The sequence below is a fragment of the Serinus canaria genome, chromosome 5, assembly GCF_022539315.1.
Source record: "Serinus canaria isolate serCan28SL12 chromosome 5, serCan2020, whole genome shotgun sequence".
NCBI lineage: Eukaryota > Metazoa > Chordata > Aves > Passeriformes > Fringillidae > Serinus > Serinus canaria.
In genome coordinates, this window is record NC_066319.1 from 44,848,804 (window position 1) to 44,866,558 (window position 17,755).

General features: G+C 36.7%; 1 protein-coding gene across 1 annotated transcript in view; it reads left to right on the forward strand.

The window, feature by feature from the left end:
* Positions 1-17,500, forward strand: part of TTC8 (tetratricopeptide repeat domain 8) — a 37,802-nt gene extending 20,302 nt beyond the window's left edge. The window contains exons 8-15 of the mRNA XM_030240511.2: positions 2,680-2,765; positions 4,830-4,917; positions 8,454-8,564; positions 11,073-11,212; positions 12,425-12,599; positions 13,244-13,366; positions 15,191-15,274; positions 16,909-17,500. Of these exons, the coding sequence (XP_030096371.1) occupies positions 2,680-2,765; positions 4,830-4,917; positions 8,454-8,564; positions 11,073-11,212; positions 12,425-12,599; positions 13,244-13,366; positions 15,191-15,274; positions 16,909-17,025 (924 nt within the window). The 3' untranslated portion in view covers positions 17,026-17,500. The remainder of the gene's footprint in view (positions 1-2,679; positions 2,766-4,829; positions 4,918-8,453; positions 8,565-11,072; positions 11,213-12,424; positions 12,600-13,243; positions 13,367-15,190; positions 15,275-16,908) is intronic.
* The last annotated feature ends 255 nt before the right edge of the window (positions 17,501-17,755 follow it).

A 17,755-nucleotide genomic window follows, 5' to 3' on the forward strand; every position in this document is an offset into this window, starting at 1 on the left:
TGTCTTGCAGGAAGAGTTCTGTCTATTTTTTTTTACCCACCTGAGCCATTTGAATAAATACTTGCAAGCAAGGAGGTGTCAGCTTAATGGCCACCATTACTGTGTAATGAGAGATCAGTGCTTGGTTAATGATTACATCTTATTGGAAGAAACTATTGTTGGGAATTGAATTCACACATCACAAAATGAGGTGTCTTTATAATGTAATGTATATCTCTGAAAATATATTTTTTAGCTGTTCAATTTGATTTCTCTCATTTACTTTCTCTCATTTGCTTTCACTGACTCTTTTCTTATGTGCTTTCTACACCATTTGCAATATAACTCAATTCTCCAAACTGTTCTCCCTTCCTTTTGAAACTCATCTGCATTAATTTTTCTTAAAAAGAAAAGAAGAAACACCTTAATGTCTGCTAAAATGTGGCTGCGTCACTGTTTATTCACCTCTCCTAGCAATGGCATTTCACAAATTCAGTATCTTACATCTCCCTGAAAATAATTTGGTCACACAGGGGTCATCAGAGAAACAGCACATATGTTAACTTTTTAAAGTTTATCTGGCTCTTGCTAGATCACTTGTTAGAACTTTCACTGACATCTCTCACATCTTTGTCTTTCCTGCTGCTGTGTGATAGTGGACATTCCTAAAACCCAACACTTTTCTCCCTGAGATGAGATGAAAGCACTTGAAAGACTTGGAAGCCTGGGAAATTGACTTACGTTTGGAAAGTCTTTACTTTGGGCTTTCTGCATGGATAGAATACTACTTCCTGCAGTTTTGAAAATAAAACACATAGCAGTATTGACAATATCCTTTCCTTGTCACTGTGCTGAACTGGAACAGTCTGTACTGTTCTCATTTGCATTATTTGAGAAACAAAGACAGTTTTATTATTTATCTTCTGTTTCATATTCAACCAGTATATAGAAAGAAAAAAAAGACTCAGCAATTTCAGTTGAGAAATGCCATTAATCAGTGTGCATTCAACTGGATAAATAGTGCGAGGAAATTGGTTCAAACTGAAACTAAATATATCTGTAATCTATCAATTATCAGAAATATGGGGATGCAAGAAGAACAGAGAAGCAGTGAGCTTTTCAGCACTTGAAAATATCTTCAAAAGTCTTTTGTCTTATGTAATGAAAAATTAAACACTTGTCAGAAGTAAATACTATTTCTGTATCTGTTATTGTTCTTGACTTGTTTCCTTTTGAACACATGTACTTAATAACTGACTTTCTGTACTCCTTGAGCTATTTCTAAAAGCCATTTTATGGGCTAAATGCTGGAAGAGCAGTGCAGTTTCAAAGACTTGTCCAGAAACAGTTCAGCTGCTACTTTTTTCAGTAGACCATGACATTGTATTTTGCCATTTTTCACAGGTGGGTAGTGATGACAAAACCCTTTGTCCTGAAGAAGGACAAAGATTGTACACTATATACTTGTGGCCAGAAGTCACAACCTCTCATTTTTCCTCAGGTCTTCTCAATACTTTGTGTTTATACTCTCTGATAGAAATTTATTTAAAATGGAATTATGTTAGATCTACAAAATATAGAAATCCAGACTACATTCACCAAAATAAATTGTGCTTCATTGACTATGACTAATGTAATTTACTCAGCTATTTTATAGACTATCTGATGCTGATTTGTCTACAAATAAGACTTTAGTCAATAATTGTTGCTGAGAAAATTACTGCCATTCAACAGCACATGAAAGAAACAGCAGATGCTCACTATTGTTTCCAGCTATCTAATTTCTAGGTGCATACAATACTCTGTATGAAATTACTGTTTCATACAACTGTACATTTACCAATTTAATTTTGCAATATAATAGTAAATTTCCACAAGCCTACAGGCTGTTTAATACTGCGTTACAGCTGGTAGATAATTTGGGAGTCTTAGTTATAATACTAAGGAAAGTAATGTTAAAAAAAAAGAAACTCAGAACCATGCTAAATACAATTAAAGAATCTGCACTAATTTTCATTCTTTAAAAAAAACTTTTTTTAAAAAGAAACCAAAAATCCACCAAGTATCAGGGGTTTTTTAACATTTTTATTTTCACAAACATAAGAACTGTGGATAAAATAAATTTGTTCTGAAAAGCTTCTCAGGGTTAAGACTGTTGTTGAAATGGGCTCTGTATTCTTGATTATGCTAAGTGTTCTAGACATTAACAACTTCAGCTCATCACTAGGTCCAGATGATGAGTTATATCCTAAAGTTTAATAAAACTTTCAGGACAAGCATTGTAGGTTTTGAACTGATATACATATTGCAATCACAAATCCTTAAAGGACATATTAATATCTGCCAATTTCAAATCCATCCTTTTTTTCCCTTTCAGTTATTAACATGACTACACCAATGTCCAGCAACACACAGGAGTGCAGGACAGGCATATCACTACTGCTGATTTTAAATTAACATGTTGTGCAGATTGAACATTGTTTTGTAGTCAAACTGTACAATTAAAAACTCAAAGTTTGCAGCAAACTGAAATTTAAATATGCTAGCAGTTCGTATTGGCATGGCAAGTTGAAAGGTTTTACTTTTAAAAAGTAATAAACAAAAAGTGGACTTTTGCTCAACATTTCCTCTTTACAAACATCTTTACTGTGTTTTCTTTGTGTAAACATTAATTTTAAGATGATGGGTTTATTTTGGAAGGCTCTAGATTTGGCAGCCCTTGCCACTGAGTACGCACAGTTCAAGGACTGGTGGTGGAAGGTCCAAATTGGAAAGTGCTACTATAGGTAAGCCATTGTGCATTTCTTTTGTGGTGAGTGATTGTGAGTGCAGGACCTGTACTGCTGAGTGTGTTGGGCAATGCTGAACACTGAGAAATAGCTCAGAAAGTGTTTTGTAGGAAAGTGCTGTGCTTATAGTTAAATCTCCTTTAATGTACAAGGAGACCACTGATAAAGATAAAGGCATCCATAGTGAGTAACTGAATTAGTTGCAATTTCGCCTTTGTTAATAGATTTTAAAGTAATTATTTGAAAAGTTGGTCAATAAATGCAAAGAACTATTGTTAAAACAGACCACATATAATAAATATTACAATATTAGTTTGAGAAATAATCTGTCAATGAGGGCTTCAGATTGATGAAATAATACAGAGTAAAATATTCATTTTAGACATTTTCTGCCAGAATTACATTGCCCAAGAAGTACCAGTTAAAAATATGCTGAGGCCTAAAGCTGTCACCCCATACACAAGCATCAAATCAGAGTAGGATAATGAGAAGTATTAGCAATTCTTAAAACAACTACCCATCCTTTCTTCTTCCTGGGCTCAACTCCACTCTCTGTTTTTCCTACCTCCTCCCTTCCCAGCAGCACAGGGGGACAGGGAATGGAGGTGGCAGTCAGTTTGTCTCTGCTGCTCCTTCCTCCCTGGGGAAGGACTCCTCACACTCTTCCCTACTCCAGCATGAGTCCTCCCCAGGGTCACAAGTCCTGCTAGTAGACCTTCTCCAGTGTGGGCTCATTTCTCCACGGGGCCACAGGTCTTGCCAGGAGTATGTTCCAGCATGGGCATCCTGTGGGATCACAGCCCCCTTTGGGCATCCACCTGCTCCAGCATGGGTTCCTTCACAGGCTGCAGGTGGATCTCTGTGTCCTCTTAGTCCTCCATGGGCTGCAGGGCAGGAGCACAGCTGCCTCGCCATGGTCTTCACCAAGGGTTGCAGAGGAACTTCTGGAGCACCTCCTCCTGCTCCTTCTGCACTGACCTTGGTGTATGTAGAGCTCTTCCAACAAATTCTTACTCCTCTCTCTGCCTACCATTGTACTGTTTTTTCCTCCTCCTTAAATGTATTCTCCCTGCATGTTACATTATTCCTATGCTGATTATGGAGGCACCACCACTATCATGGGTGGGCTCAGCCTTGGCCAGCCATGATTCCATCTTGGAGCCCTCTGGTATTGGCTCTGTTGCACATCAGAGACATGTCAGCTTCTCATAGAAGCCATTCCTGAATCTGCCAGCTACCAAAACCTTCTCATGCAAACCCAGTACATGAGCTTAGAGGTCATTCATTACTTTCAGGATTTTTATGAATCATGTTATAGAGACTAATGTATCCAAGCAGGTACATGGACTTCCAGGATCCCAAACTACCTTATGTCCCCATTGGCTGTGCTTCTTTGTTTTAGCTGGCTTATTCTGTTTGTGTTTTGTGTTTCTTCAGCACGTATGTGCTCTTTGGCTGAAGGAAACAAAAAGCAATTCATGTATGAGAAAGTGTACAATTTTCTGTTGTTAAAATTGCACAGTCCTTTTAATTTGTAGTTATGTAGCTTTTATAGATTAGTGCAAAACATTTGACTTTAATTATGCAAAATAAATGCCTTAGAGATGAAATAGACTCCTGTGATGTTCATTCACAGTGGAGGTTATCTGTGTGATCTTTGCCATGGGTGGGGAAATTCTGGTCTGAAACAGTTTCGGTAGAGTTGAGACATTAATTGCTCATTTTCTACTGTCTGTTTTAAGAGTAGGAGGAATTCCTGTTGATACAAGTACTTCATTATTCACCATTCAGCCATTCCAGAAGGCTGCATATGTAAGAGGGGGACCAAATTTCATGGATTTTTCTTTTTTATAGTTTTGAATGGTTGTTTTGTTATCTTTAAAAAATGACATGTTTATGGTTTTTGTTAACATGCACACAAATATGTGGTCATAAAATGTGCTTTCAGGCAGGTTATGTTTGGTTTAGTTTGAACTGCTTCATTACTTAATAAACTTTAAAAAATTCTTTAAAAACCCCTAGTAAACAAGTACCTTCTATTTGTATCTGTTGTCTCTTTAGGTTGGGATTATATCGTGAAGCTGAAAAGCAATTTATGTCAGCCCTTAAACAGCAGGACATGGTTGATACCTTCTTGTACTTGGCAAAAGTAAGTCATAGATACATCATTGTGTTGAAAAGTGTGTGGTCTCCATGCCTGAGGCAATACATGCTATCAGTTGCAGTGGAAGTCAATAGTTTACAAAATTATTTTAGAGCTCCCAGATTTCACAAACAAGATTTTAAAAAATGTTCTATGTTACTGGATTCTTTGTTCTAAATTCCAATGAGGATGATGTAGCTAAAAAAAATTATTGGAGTTCCAGTATGAAGAACAATGTGGCGATATATGGTCTCCTAGGAAACAAATGCAATAAATCTGTAAATAAAGAGCAAAGCTCAAAATCCTAGTTTCACAAGCAAAATCAAAACAAAGTGAGCTTAAAGGAAGCAATCAGAGACCTTGAAACAGGGAATGTTCTGTCAAAATAAAGGCATTAAAAGCTTTAAAAGAACAAGTGGCACAGCTGAGTCTCAGAACTAGTTGTTTACCAGGATACACGTTCGATTCAAAACGTTTTCTAAGACATACAAGAAAAGGTGACCTGTGAGAAACTAAAACTGCATTTTTCTTCATCATGCCCTAGAAGGAGATGAAGCCAGTTGCTCTTTATCAGTTCCCCTTAGGCTGGTTGTCACAGGCCTGTCCAAAAGTCATCAGTGCTAGTGGATAATTCAGGAATTCATATGTGCTTTACATTTCCTGAGCAATTTATGTTTTGTATTTAAATGATCATCATTGCTATCTAGAGCCATGTCTTGAGTACTGTGTTTGAAGGTCATTGAAGCTTAATAATTTTCCTGTCTCTATTACAAGTCATTCTACAAAATACATAGGATCACAAAATAGTTTGGGTTGGAAGGGATGCCGAAGATCATCCAGTTCCAATACCCCCCTCCCTCCCCCATGGACAGGGGTACCTTCCACTAGACCAGGTTGCTCAGAGCCCCATCCAACCTGACCTTGAACACTGTCATGGATGGGGCTTCCATAGCTTCTCTGGGCAACCTGTTCCAATGCCTCACCACGCTCATAGTGAAGAATGTCATCTTAGTATGTAATATAAACATACAAACTTTCAGGTCAAAGCCATTCCCCTTCTCCTGTCACTACATGTCCCTGTAAAAAGTCTCTCTTCAGCTTTTTTGTAGGGTCCTGTCAAGTACTGGAAAGCTGCAATTAGGTGACCCCACATCCTTCTGTTTTCCAGGCTGACTGAACTCTCTCAGCCTTTCCTCCCAGGAGAGGTGTTCCATCCCCTAATCATCTTGCTGGTTTTTCTCTGGACTCACTCCATGAACTACGCAGAATTATTCAATTGGCAGAGTAATTGGATTAACAAACAGTGATTCATTACAGGAGATTTGCATCCCCATACATCAGTACTAGCTCAGGCAGGAGCTGCATTTGAACTTCCACCTCCCACTCTATAGACCAGCTTGCTCAAGTATAAAACATTGCACAGCATAATTTAGTGAGTGTCAATGACAGGCAATAGAGTAAGACACAGAGATATGGCTCAAATTAACAGAAGTGAAAAAATCAGGCTTGAATTAAGCAGCCATTAAAAAAATAATAAGATTGCATAAAGTTCTGTGGAAATATACTGATACTATGATCCTAGTTAGTTTTGTTTGCATTCATTATTGCAACAGCTATCTGGGTTTTTAGTAATGTTTTCTTGAAAGTGATCTCTCCCTTGAAATGTAGTTTACAAAAATATAAAAGACCAAAAGAAGAAAAAAAAAAAAGTTGACTGCTTTAAAGTCTCTTTAAAGCAGTCAGGACCTGCTGTGAAGTTACAAACTATTTCATGACCTAGAAGAGCTAGAAATGGGATATTTTTACAGGAGATAAGCAAGAGACCAAAAAGAGAATGGAGCTATTCTGCTTTTAGCATATAGACCATAATTAACTGTAGTACTTCTAAAGAGTAGGTCTCCCCAAAGCAACTGTGAATAGATGGAAATTGCCCCACCTGGTTTTAAATTTCTTTTGCTACTTATCTAGAGAGCAGCTCTACTGTCTACAGAGGTGTTGGATAGTGTGATATCACACTGGATGTGGGAATTACACAGTAGAGTACTGTAGCTGTGTGGTTTTAGCATCTGAAGCGAGTGCATCTTTGGAGTCAGCCTCTAGATAAATCAATAGAGCAGATTTAAGTCATTAATGCTCAGAAAACATACTTCGTAAAGATAAAAATATAAAAAAGGGGCAGATCTAGGGGACTTTCACACTGTCCATTTTTTAAATTGGATGCATCATTCATGGTTAATAATGTAGTTAGTGCAGTTCTAGTCTACTAAGTACCATGCCCTCCAAAACCCTTGCTCTTCTATAGGTTTTCTGAAGAAGACATTAATTTTCTAGCTTAATGCAGGAAATGTGAGTGACATTAGCAGAACAAGTGTAAAAAATGCCTGTATTTTAGCATTTTGCCAATGACCAACTTAGAATGGCAGTTCCTTTCTTGGAAGACACTCACAGTTGTCAGCTCTTTGATAATTAAGAATGTCTTTGAGTGGTCATAGGAAAGAATTCTTTGCAAATGTCTACAGCAGTATATATCTATGAGATTGCAAAAAAAAAATGTACAGTTGTAATTGTTGGCAGTCAGAAGTCCATGAAGTTTAAGGGCAAAAGTACAAATTGGAGGTTTCTCAGGTGTTCAGCTAACACTGATATTTGTTTTACATTTCATCACAAAAAAGGTTGTATCAGGATAGCAGCCACAGATTCTTTCTCTTCTTTAGTAGTATCAAATATTAGTGCTGATTAATATACTATTTCTCCAACAAAATCCTTTTCCACTCAGTGGGACATAGATAAATCATTCTAGCCATCTAGTTTCCCAAAGCATGTGTGCAGGGCTTTTTCCTTTGCTGTAGATGTGTTTACCATACCTTTGCAGTTGTACTCTCAGAGAGCTGCTGAGGTGGTCCCTATCAACACTGGACATGTCCAGTTCCAACTGAATGTCCAGTTCTCACACAATTATCTACATTGCACATTTTCACAATCAACACAGAAGCCAAACTCACAGAGGCAAAACTGCCCTCTTTCCATAGGATTTTATTGTTTGTGACAGGGGAGGTTGGTTGAGCAGTAAGGAAACTTGATAGTGTCGCTGCTCCGTGCAGTGCAGTCTTATTCAACTAAGTAAAACATTTTGATATTCCAGCATTATCAACCTGAAGATCCTGTTCTTTCAAGCCAAAACACAAGTTTTTGAAAATACATTAAACAGGGTGATTTTTTTTTTTTAAATTCAACATGATGCCTTCACCTCAGTGTCAAACTCCATTATACATGATAATAAATAACAAGATATTTTAAATTAGTAATATTCAAATTAATCATGTATAGGTAAATTTAATTATCGTAAGTAGCGTATTTTATCTTCATTAAACAGATTTATTCAGTATTCACTCCATTATTTTCCCTGTATTATTCATCATCTCAGCTAATGGTTTCCTGTGTAAATGGAGGTGTCATCCCTTTTATTTATCTCCCTTGTTAAACAGCAGAACATGTATAAAAGTCAGACATTTGACATCTATATACACGTTTTATTTGCTTAGGTGTATTTGCGCTTGGATCAGCCTGTAACAGCTTTGAACCTTTTCAAGCAAGGGTTAGAGCGATTTCCTGGAGAAGTGACTCTTATTTGTGGAATTGCCAGAATCTATGAGGTATGCACCCAACTATGCAATCCTTATAGGAGCCAAATTTAGCTGCTTGAGCAAGAAAAGAGGCAATAGTTGAATATCACTAAGGTCAAAAAAAAAAACAACTGTGCTGATTTTCAGTGTCACTAGTGCAAAACAGGTAACTTTCCACAAAGGTAACAAGGTAATGTCAGGGGAGCCCTGCAGGCTTATTTGTTTCAGCAATTAATCATACCAGTGAGATCCCATTTGCCCTTGGCATGCAGAAGCAAGTCCATATTAAGTCAAGTTGTCCAGATGTTGTTCTTGCTAGTTTATATGTATTTCGTCATACTAAAACTGCTCAAATCATCAACCAGCAAAATTAAGCAGCAAAATAATTTATTTGTCTGTGTTGTTTTTATTAGCACTATGTGTTGTCATTGGTCTCTTAATGCTCTGAGAGCAGTTAGAATGTGAATGTTTCTTAGTTAGGAAGTAAATGTTGTATTAAGAAGAATTAAAGCAGTTTCACCTTAGCATGGTAACCATGTATTTTGTATTTTAAAATTGTGTCTTTTCATGTCAAACGGTGGATTTCATATTGTTTTTGCACTGAAAGTTGGTAAAGTGCTATTCCAGAACAAATGTTAAAAACAAAGTAATGTGGTATTTTTGTGTGTCTGTATTCATGCTTGGCATTCTATCCTGTTCTTGTCATTCTCATCTAACCCCTAAGCCTTAATCCATTTTCATATTAAATCCTTTTTGTCCTTCAGCAAGAAAAAAACAGCTGCATAATTTTTGGAGGCTTTTCTTTCTGAATTGTTGAATAGTTTTTAATATAGATGTTATTTAGCAGAACCATACATAACATTGCATAACCCTTTAAGGAACTATTAAAGAGCAGAATATATTGGACAGGATCTAATTTTGCACTGACACTTGAGTGAAGGATTATAGCTTCATTAGCAAAGATTTGCACTGCAGCATAGGGCTGCTTTCATTATATAGACTCACAGGTGGAATATATGTCTCAGACATCTTAATCAGAGCTTTTCTTCTCAGTCACTAACTTTTGACAGAACTGAGAGTTGTAGAGCATTTTTAGTTTAAAAAAACTACGTAATTTTTAAAGGGACTGCTTTACTGCTTTATTATCTTTTCCTTGAATTAGTCCTTTTTTTTTTTTTTTTTTTGTAGCTAAATACATTGTTGAGGTTATATAAAGGCTTATTCTTTAGTTGTGTTGGGAGCACATTGTATCTACAGCACACAGGTAGAAATTATTCCTGTATAAACACAGAAGCAAGTTTGATCTTCTAATTTTTTTTTTTTTTTGGGGGGGGATAGGTTCTCAGGGCCTTGCAACCCTCAGAAACAGTGCACTGTCATTTATAGCAGTGAGTTTACCCTAAATCATCTTCCAAGTAGCATACATCCAAGCATATATTTATATACAGTACAGTTCTCTTAAGTGTCATACTCTAGGTAGTACAAGTTTTGGTAAATTCACAATTCCTGTTTTCAAAGGCACATAATAGATTTTCATATGTAATTATATTCTCTTTTGTATTCAGAGCAATCAATGACTTGAATTAAAAAACCCTGAAAATAGTTGAGACATTGTCTGGGGAAGTCAGTCAGTTCTGTGTTACCAGGCTGGAAACTGACTGCACAGTTCTGGGAGTCACAAGATATTGTGCAAGAAGGGGCAAATGTCTATTGCACGTGGTGCTGCTCCAGCAGGGGTCCCCCAGGTCACAAGGGTCACAAGTCCTGTCAGTGAACCTGATCCAGTGTGGGCTCCTCTCCTCATGGGGTCACAGGTCCTGCCAGGAGCCTGCTCCAGCACGGATTTGCCACAGGCACAGCTGCCTCACGGTGGTCTTCACCATGGGCTGCAGGGGAATCTCAGCTCCAGTGCCTGGAGCAGCTCCTGCCCCTCCTTCTGCACTGACCTTGGTGTCTGCAGAGTTGTTTCTCTCACATATTCTCACTCCTCTCTTCCTGGTCACAACTACATCTTTTCCTTTTTAAATATGTTATATGTTATCACAGAGTTTTAACTACCTTCTCTGATGAGCTCAGCCTTGAGGACAGTGGTGGGCTCATTCCAGAACTGGCTGGCATTGGCTCTGTTGATGTGGAGGAAGCTCTGGAGGCTTCTCACAGAAGTCACCTCTGTAGTCCCACTTCAACTTCCAAACTCAAAACAACAGGCTGTCTCTTTTTCTAAAAAATAAAAACCAAATAAATTTCTTTTTGTAGCTGTGGCATAGAGTTAATTTCAGGTAAAGATATTACTAATAAATCAATCTGTATTCCTCTCATGGATATGTGTGTTGCTCGTGAAGATGCCAGACAGTGGTGTTGAATGGTACTATCAGAGAGCTTTAGGAGTATATATAATTAATTATATACAATTAATCTCAATTGGGTACTTTACAGGGCATAGATGAAGCACTCAGTAGATTAACATTTTAATGAGTTCCACATTAAAAATAGGTGATAAACAGTAGAGGTAATTGGAATTTTTGTCCAATTGTATAGGAAATGAACAATATCTCCTCAGCTGCAGAGTACTACAAGGAGGTGTTAAAACAAGACAATACTCACGTGGAAGCCATTGCATGCATTGGCAGTAACCATTTTTATTCAGACCAACCTGAGATAGCTCTGCGCTTTTACAGGTATCTGTACTTATGGAGAGGGAGGGAGGGGGAACAGAATATGTGGGAAGGTAATCTAAGGGTTGATCTTTGTAATGCAGGAAAAAAATTCATTAGCAGATTGGCATAGGAGTATGAATGAGCATTTGGACAAATATTACCGTAGAATCAGTTTACCAACTTTTGTATCTTTTTATACAGTGATAAGTACATCACAACAAACTTGTAATCATTAGATGAGGAGTATGTAGAAGTATCAACATGGATTATCATTCAACCAATAAACAAGGAAAGTTCTTTCACAGCATGAGGCAGTCTGAGAACAGTGGATCTTACCCTCAACTGCAATTGCATTCAGAAGGCACAAGGACTTCCTCTGTAGCCCTTACTCCACCTGAAGTGACCAGGTGTTTTGACCACAAAATCCCTGACTTGGAATGTGGGCTGGGCTTCCTGCGTGTTTTACTGAAAGCAGTGAAAAGATAGTGTTAACACTGCTGCTTGATTTTTGTTTCACTACAGTCAGAGTGCAAAGGAGCCTGGCATTCCCTCCCTAAGAGCAGATTAAGTCAGCAAGAGCACTATCATCACATTTCTGTTGGACTTGTTCTCTTTCATGCTTTAAGTTCAGAAACTCCCAGTCATGCTGCAGACAGCAGCCCTCTTTTTCCCTGGCCCTCATAGCATTTCTGTTTATTCCTATAAATATGAATAAATAGAACTTTTATAATACATCTCCATTTAAAAAGACACATTAAACAATATCAATGTGAATCAAAATCTGAGTTATGCTTGATGTAAGATTAATATACATTCACTAAATATACTATTACTAATTAGAGCAGTACTAAAGGATGGGAATCAAGCAAAAAATTGAAGTATTAAGAATTATATAAAGTAACTGCAACAAACTACAGCTTGATTGATGTGGAGGGATTGGAAAGAGGAAACACAAAGTCTGGTACATCTCTGTCTTACATTAAAGTCAGACCATGTAACCCAGTAAAGAAGGCAGAAGTTACTAATTTACACAGGCTTTTGCACAGTTGTTACTCTAATAAAAAATACCTTGCATTGTCCTTCCTGAAACTAACAAGTGTAAGACTGTAACATTTGGTTTTTATACCCTCCCAGAATAGGGAGAAAGGAGAGAACTTTGTCTTTTAGAGTAGAACTCCTAATTGAAATTAATATTTAAAAAAAACCAAAAACAAATGTTTTCTTTCAATCTAGACGGCTCCTGCAGATGGGTGTTTATAACTGCCAGCTCTTTAACAATCTGGGCCTCTGTTGCTTCTATGCCCAGCAATATGATATGACACTATCTTCATTTGAAAGAGCACTGTTTTTGGCTGAAAATGAGGAGGAGACAGCAGATGTGTGGTACAACTTGGGACATGTGGCTGTGGTATGAAAAATATTAACCATCTTTCTGAATAAGTAAAATTTATTAAAAATGTAAAAAAATACCTAGGAAAGAGTAGTTTCCCTTCTTGGAAATACAAAACCTGATAGTGTACAGGATAAAGTTCAGTACAGATGGAATGTTTATTTTTAACTGATGTATTTTTCAGTATTTGTCACTTTTGATGTTTAACCTGATGCTGTTTCAGTGTCAGTCTTAACACTACAGTAGTATTAGTCAGCTGTTTCATCTGAGGAGTGAATCTTCCTTAACTTAAATATGTGTAAAGACAGAGAAGCAAGATGACTTCCTCTCTGGAGACATCTCAGCTTTTCTTACCCTGCTATAGACAGTGGCAGATAGCATAATCTTTAGATGCCACTTTAATCATCCAAAAGTTAAATTAGATGAAGTGAACATCACTTGAAGCATGGAAGTTTCTGCTAGAGAGAAATTATTCTGTCTAGAGAAAGAATAAGGAAAAAATGAGAGGATCTGGGAAGAAAGCACATGATTCTGATCAGCATGTTTTTATTGTAATTTGCATGCCATTGTAGTACTTATGGGTGAAAAGACACTCCAAAAACCAAAGCAGATGCATGTAGTTTCCAATCTTTTCACAAATGAAAACAAAGTCTTTCTTTTAGGGCATAGGAGACCTGAATCTGGCTTACCAGTGTTTCAAGCTGACGTTAGTCAACAATAACGACTACGCAGAAGCTTACAACAACCTGGCTGTGCTGGAAATGAGAAAAGGTCACACTGAGCAGGTCAGTGCTCAATCCCAGCCTAAGGAGAATGCTTCATTTAGGCATTTTGTATTTAACAAACATGTCATTTCTCTGAGGTGGAGGCATCACATGAATGTCTAACTTACTTTGGCAGAGAACATGGATGACTGTTATACGTGTGTCAGTGTAAGCTCTGCATTGTCATGCCATCTCCCATTAAACTGCTGATTCTTTGGCATATCCAAATGAGTCATCAAAGACAAGCAAGGTTTCCAATAACTTTGCAGTTGTTGAGATGTTTGTTGGGTTTTTTTTAATTGATACCCAAAGCAAAAGCAGACCCCATGATTTTGAAATCTTCACTTAAAAGACAACTTTGACTGTATATTCAGTTTATAAATGTAGATAACATACTTTTGGTGGGTGTCAGAAAAGAGCAATCAGAATATCTCTTGAAAGTTGGTGCTTTTTAGCAAGGAGATCACATTAGAATTTTGTCAGAAACCAACAGGTTCTTGATAAACACCTTTGCATCAATAAGCTTGGTGGTTCATCTTACCTATTGTGAGTATACTGAGTGTATTTTACTTGGATATATAATTGACATGCATGGTGGAATAAATGTGACCATTTTTAGACACATGCAGAGAAAATTATTATGTGGTTTTTGGACAGTTTTGGACAGAACTACTGTGGGCTTGTTTTACACCTCATGAGAACAAGCTAATTTGATGGATTCATGTATACATCATAGAGCTAAAATAAATAATAAATACCTTTTTTAACTGCAGATTTTCTTAGACAGAAATTACCTTAAATCAGATAACCTAGCCATTACCATGGAACACTGAAATGAACCTAGAACTGGATGTTTCCAGTGACAGATAAACTTTGGGTTTAGTTTCAGTTTCATAACCAATAAATTTTTATACTTTTGATTCCCTAGCAGAGCATACCCTCAATTGTGGAAGTTGTGGTTGCTCATAACTCTCACTGCAGAGTCTTTCCATTAGAATAGCTTCCTGTCTACTTTAGTTTTTAGTTTAAAATTTTCAGTTTTCTTCTTGTATCACATGTATAATTTAAAATTGGGATAATTTTGGCAATAAAAATATGCACAGAAGAATAAAAAGGGGATGATCTTTTGCTTATCTTGGATTTTATTTCATAATGTTCTTTCATGAGTACTGTTGCGTGAACTCAGATTTTTCAGATGTAGGAAGTTTTAATAAGTTCCTAGCTCAGTCTTGCCACAGTTTATAGTTACTTTTGTTTTTAAACATTTTGGAATTTTCCCCATTAAGTTCTGCATTTTTTTTAGTAAAATCTTTTACAAGTGGACCTTAATCTGCATTGGATTTACAGCATGAAGCTACAGACTCTGATACTTAGTTTGTTTTACCTTTTTATGCCTCTATTTTGCTAGTGAGAAAAAAAACCCTAATTTTATTTAAATGTTTGAGTGTGAAAACTGTCATTTATATGAGAAAATTTATGGTTTCAGGGATCCTTAAGATAGAGCTGTCAGAGACAACAGATAAATACAGTGGGGTGTTCTGTAAATACTTTGAGTTTTATTTAATTTATGTGATGTATTGTCCTCAGGGCTTGAATTTGAATTGCTTAATTTAGTATATCCCAATAATTTTTTTTCTGACTCAACCAAAAGTCTTTATTCATTCAATGTTATTTGGCTCTGTTATGCCTACACCATTGATGTAACCTTTTTGAAAATGGCTTTCTTAGTAATGACTTAGTAAACATAGGATGATTTCTTTTAAGGATTATGCATATTGCATTAGATTCTTGTTACTCTCCCTCCCAGATGTCACTATATATTATTTTTTTCATTTCTCTGAATAGGCAAGAGCTTTGCTGCAGACTGCTTCATCTTTAGCACCTCACATGTATGAGCCCCATTTCAATGTTGCCATACTCTCAGAGAAGGTAATGCATTATCCTGTTCTTGTAATCTAAAAACTGAGCCTTGGTGAGGCAACTGGTTTTTTATTGTTATTACTAAGAATTCCAGATAGATAAGACAAAAGCATACAGAGTGCATAAACTCAAAGAAAACGCTAAATTACATTTGCATTTTAATACCTAGAAGTGTGTCAAAGCAGCCATTCCAATGTTTGCTTTTGAGAAAAAATGAGGCCAGGTGGCTATGAAGTAACTTTATAATTGTCCAAATGCCTGGAAGATGAACAATTCTATCTACAATCCTTATAATCATAAGCTTTTTCAGAATGTGATGTGTAATAATATCATATGATTTACTAGTAATGATAGAAAGATTATTCTTTACTGATAGTATCTTACTGATCTCAAAAGGAAAATATGTTATTCAGATTTACAGCCTCTGATTTTTTTGTGTTAATAATCTATTTCATCCGGAGTGTCTGATAAGACACTGTATTAACAGTGTCCAGCATTCCTGTTAATAAGAGAAACTTGTACAAATTTTTTTCTTTGTTTCTTCAAAAGAAAAACAATTGCTTCTTTGCTTGTGCCTACACCTTCATGATTCTGTTATGATTCTGTGTTGTGTGGGCAGCTCCACTCCTACAGATGCTGAAGTACACACATTAAGAAGAGAATAACCCATTAATTTGTAAGTGTATCCTCTCCGTGGTGAAACACAAGAGGGTGTTGAATAATTGCATTTTTACTTACTGTTTGGGGAGTAAATCCTAGTCTGCAAATGTCTTGTTACATAGATTGTGCACAAAGGACTCTCATAGGTTATGGGAAAAGACAGCCACATCAGCCAGGTGTTGGTGCAGCAGAGTAATGCAATCCTTCAATTCAGTGTAAGGCCATAGTTTACAAAACATGACTTCTCTGGCCAGGACTTTGGCTTTTTCTCCTTCAGAGAATTCTTGGCACACTGAAGCTCTGTGTTGAGTGATGCACAAGTGAAAAAGGCCTCCTGGCTGTCCATAGCTCCTCCTTTCCCATTAGGAGTAATCACTTTTAGTAGATGTGTTCCCAAATGTTTGGGTTCTTTTTTGCTGAACCCACTTTCTGAGATGCTGTCCTTTTAATCCTTCCAAAAAAAATTAAGACTATTAGGAAAAAAATGAAATTCTCTAAGTAGGGAACAATTTCTTATAAAAGCAACAGAGGAGCACCTTTAGTTCTCCAACATTGTTGTGCATCTCTGTGAGGAAGCAGAAAATCACAGTTGGTTTTTTTTACAGAAGCCTGATGGGTTGTGTTTTGCTTGTTTATACAAGAGCACTTCTATTGAGTTTAAAAGCAAAACTTCTATTTTTTATTCCTTCATACTTCAAGCACTGGGCATGGTGTGTACCTTGTCCATTCTCCAAGAAGTTGGGTGAAATGGAATATGTTAAGTTGATGTCTTGAAGCATCCATTAAAATGACATTTCTGTCTTTCTCATCCCTTGATGTAAGCGTGACATAATCCTGCCTCCAAATGTCCTTACTCTGACTGTTCGCTCTTTGGACCAGCTGTGCTTAAAATTTGCGAGCACCAGAAATGTACTGCACAGAATGCAGAGAGTACAAACACTGCAGTGCTTGGATTTTCTAAATCAGTTTGGGTGTTTTGACAGGTTGGAGATCTTCAGAGAAGTTACACAGCGGCTCAGAAGTCTGAAGAAGCATTTCCAGGCCATGTTGATACACAGCAGCTCATGAAACAGTTAAAGGAGCACTTTGCTATGCTCTGATGAGCAAATCTTTTATTATGTAAAAAGCTAGCCGGAGCAAATGTCCCATAAACATTTTGAGAGCATCAGCTCAAAGTAGATGAACTATACTTTATACATTCCTGTGGCAAAGTTTGTGTTACTTTGAGTAGCAAGAAAAGATTGATTTTCAATTTCTTATCATCTTAAAAGATAACACTTATTCAAATGCAGCTAGAAAACTTTGCAGAAATTACAGAAAAGGAGTTTCTTCCTGACTTTTATGCAGAAAAAACTTAGTTTTAAACATTCCCATGTGACAGTCTGTGAAGAAACAGAGTAAAAATACTTCCTAACTGGTTTTCAAGGTGGCTTTTGATAGTATACTTTCTAACTGAATGTTAGGTTTTAAAATTCAAATACTTTAAAAGAATTTTAAATACATATGCAAAGCAAAAGTTCTGATATTCCTTGTACTGTATGAGTTAAATAAATTCAGTTTGTATGGTTTGTCTCATTTGTGTATGTAAGTTAAATTACATTCTTATTTCCATGAAGATCTGGGTTGGTAGTCTTAACATTTTGAAAGACTCCACAGAATTGGTACAAAATCACATAAATGCATGTGTTCCTCTCTGCCCAGGAGGGAATTTATTCTGGATCTCAGTGAGAGGGAGGGGCATTTAGAAACTTGCAGAATTAAGAACTAATAGTTGAGAACAAGGCATTGATGGGGTGATTATACATGCTACCACATAAGCACTGTTGCTAA